Here is a 2,674-nt window from a genome sequence, read left to right as displayed (position 1 = left end):
AGCACTAATTATTGGATAAAATGGAATGCAGAAAAAGGATTTCCAGAACACTTATATAACAAAGGGGCCAGTAGCAGAAAAAAACATTTAGGGGCAAAATTTTGTAAAAATTCCTACTTTCAGAACCTGTAGCAGGAAAATAAAAACTCAGGGATTCAGAATGATTAAATTGTATATAGTGCCTCAGACAGCCAATATGAAGTCGATAAACACAAAGGAATAATTCAACAGATGGATGAACTCATAGAGAATAAAGCATTATTAATTTATTGGCTTCTTGGGAGAAAAACATAACACTCAAATCCAGTTAGGTCAACAAACCAAGATCACAGCTCTACACATAAGTTTTCATCGGGAAATTAGGCCACCAACATTTACTTTACTAGGGCAAATTCTACCTACAATTATGGACAAGAAAAAAAGGAAAACAAAAAGAAAACACAACAATTGTAGATACAAATTATTGAATCTTCCTGACAATGCTGTTCATGATATGCATTGCCATTTTCAGATCTCTTTCATTACTATGATCTGGCAAAAACACCCCATAACTTACTCGGACCAAGGCTTTCCCAAAGCTTCTTAGCCCCTTCAATATCCATCTCGACGAGTTTCTGCAAGTATACACAAGCACCGGCAGCAACCATTTGCTTTCTGCAGGTCTTTGAATTCACAACTAAGGTCAATACAGAAACAGGGTACTTCTTCTCCAAATTATGTATCAAAGGATCCAGAAGCTGAACTGCCCCTACTATTCCCCTTTCATCCTTCCGAAAAATCTTTCTATTGCCCACATAGAGCATGAGATTGGACAATGCCTTCGCCGCTGCTGCTTTCTCTTCAATAGACTTACCATCCAACATTCCAACCAATGGAGGAATACACCCACATTCACCCATCTCTTTCCTCGATTTTGTGCTAAAGCCCAATGCATCAACAGCCTTAGCTGCGGCAATTCTCACACCTACCACCCCACAATTCAACAGCACCATGAGCCGACCAATAAATCCATCAGAAACAAGCACTTCTGCAATTGACGGGCACAAAGCCAAGTGTCTCAAGAACTCGGCAGCAATTTCAAGACTTCCAACTGCCCCAACTGAATCCCAGAAATTCTTCAAACACTGGATCCCTCCCTCCCTAGCAACCAAAAGCTTCAAATTCTCATCTTCAGATACTAAATTACACAGACACCCAATTGCATTTTCTTGCGCAAAGGCTGTTCCCGAAGCCAGAAGCCTAAGAATAACAGAAATCGCATTCTCCTCGATGAAATTCTCCTTTATTTCTTGAAACCCAGCAAGATTCCTCAAAACCCCAGCCGCAACAGCCTGAGAACTCGGCGTCCCAGCATCACAAATCTCTAATAGAGATGAAATTCCACCTCTACACCCAATTGCCCTAGCGTTCTCTTTCGAAAAGCTCAGAGATTGGAGGGCAACACAAGCCTTTTCTCTTGCGAACCCACTTCCCGATTCCAGAACTCGAAGCAAATGATTCAAAAGCAACAACCCTTCAGCAGCCAACACATTTCTGCCACTATCCACCATCGAGACCCTGGAAATCGCCGCCACGGTCTTCTCCTTCATCTCCACAGAAGAGCTGGAATCGAGTAGGCGTACGAGCACCGGAACCACGCCTTGTGCCACCGAGATCATCACGTTCTTGTCATCCTCAGAGAGCAAACCCAACAACGAGTCCATCGCCGAGTTCTTGGACTCGGAACTCCCAATCTGCAACCGAGTTATCAAGTTCCTCGCCTCCGCTCGCACCACTTCCCTCTTCGAACCCACCAATACCCCATCTTGAAGCACTCCACTCCCTATCAAGATCTCACCATCTTTGATCAAACGGTCCAGCTTCGCGGAAATCGAGTCTATATCGCTCTGGGTCTTGAGCTTCCCCTGAGACAACTCAGACTCTCTACACCTCGAAGCCACCAAAACGGCGTCTTGTAGGGTCTGCGAAATGGACTGCATGAGTTCCATAGAAAGAGGATTGGACTTGAACCCAGGAAAGTCACCAAAATCAGCCACTTGGGTCCTGAGATCACCCAGCTTGCCTCTGATAACTGCCCATTTCCCTTTGAAGGTCTGTATATGAGGTATCTCATCAGACAGAGAAGAGATAAGCTGGTTGATATGCTCAGTTTCAGGTATTTTCATAGCGGCAGAGTACACAAAGAAGAGAGATGGAGATGATGGTAGTGGCGATGGTGGAGAGAAGGAGACTGGGATATTGTTGGCTGGCGATGGAGCATTCAACATTCACATACCAAATGAAAATGTACAACAGCGTCCATGGCTCAACATCACACGCAACTTTTGAGCGTGGCTACCAGTTGCCACCCTTTATGGAGATGCTTCATGTGTAAAAACCAAAAAAGGACAACTGTCTTTTCCAAAATGTTAAAAGTAGAGACAGAGGCATCATTGAAAATAGAAACCTCTAACCACTAATGTAAAAAATGCAAAATAAGATGTAAGTTGAAATATCAAGATGTGCTATCGCAAAAATCCATCATTTCAATGGTAGCAATTTTATAAAAATTTGCCCAAAAAATGAAAAGGAAATGAATGTTATATATGGCATTTGACCTTAAAAAGCTTTAAAAGGTAGAAATTAGTGGTAGAAATAAAAATATTCGAAAAATACAATAATTTAAAAGATAATG

At 42.3% G+C, this 2,674-nt stretch overlaps 1 protein-coding gene across 1 annotated transcript; it reads right to left on the bottom strand.

The window, feature by feature from the left end:
* Nucleotides 1–244: 244 nt before the first annotated feature.
* Nucleotides 245–2,346, bottom strand: LOC100256102 (vacuolar protein 8). The gene has a single exon (XM_002280692.4). It carries the CDS (start codon nucleotides 2,265–2,267, stop codon nucleotides 525–527), a length of 1,743 nt encoding a protein of 580 aa, XP_002280728.1. The 5' UTR covers nucleotides 2,268–2,346; the 3' UTR covers nucleotides 245–524.
* Nucleotides 2,347–2,674: the final 328 nt, after the last annotated feature.

Source organism: Vitis vinifera, chromosome 17, assembly GCF_030704535.1.
Source record: "Vitis vinifera cultivar Pinot Noir 40024 chromosome 17, ASM3070453v1".
NCBI classification, from domain to species: Eukaryota; Viridiplantae; Streptophyta; class Magnoliopsida; order Vitales; family Vitaceae; genus Vitis; species Vitis vinifera.
This window is presented reverse-complemented; position numbering and strand designations above follow the sequence as displayed.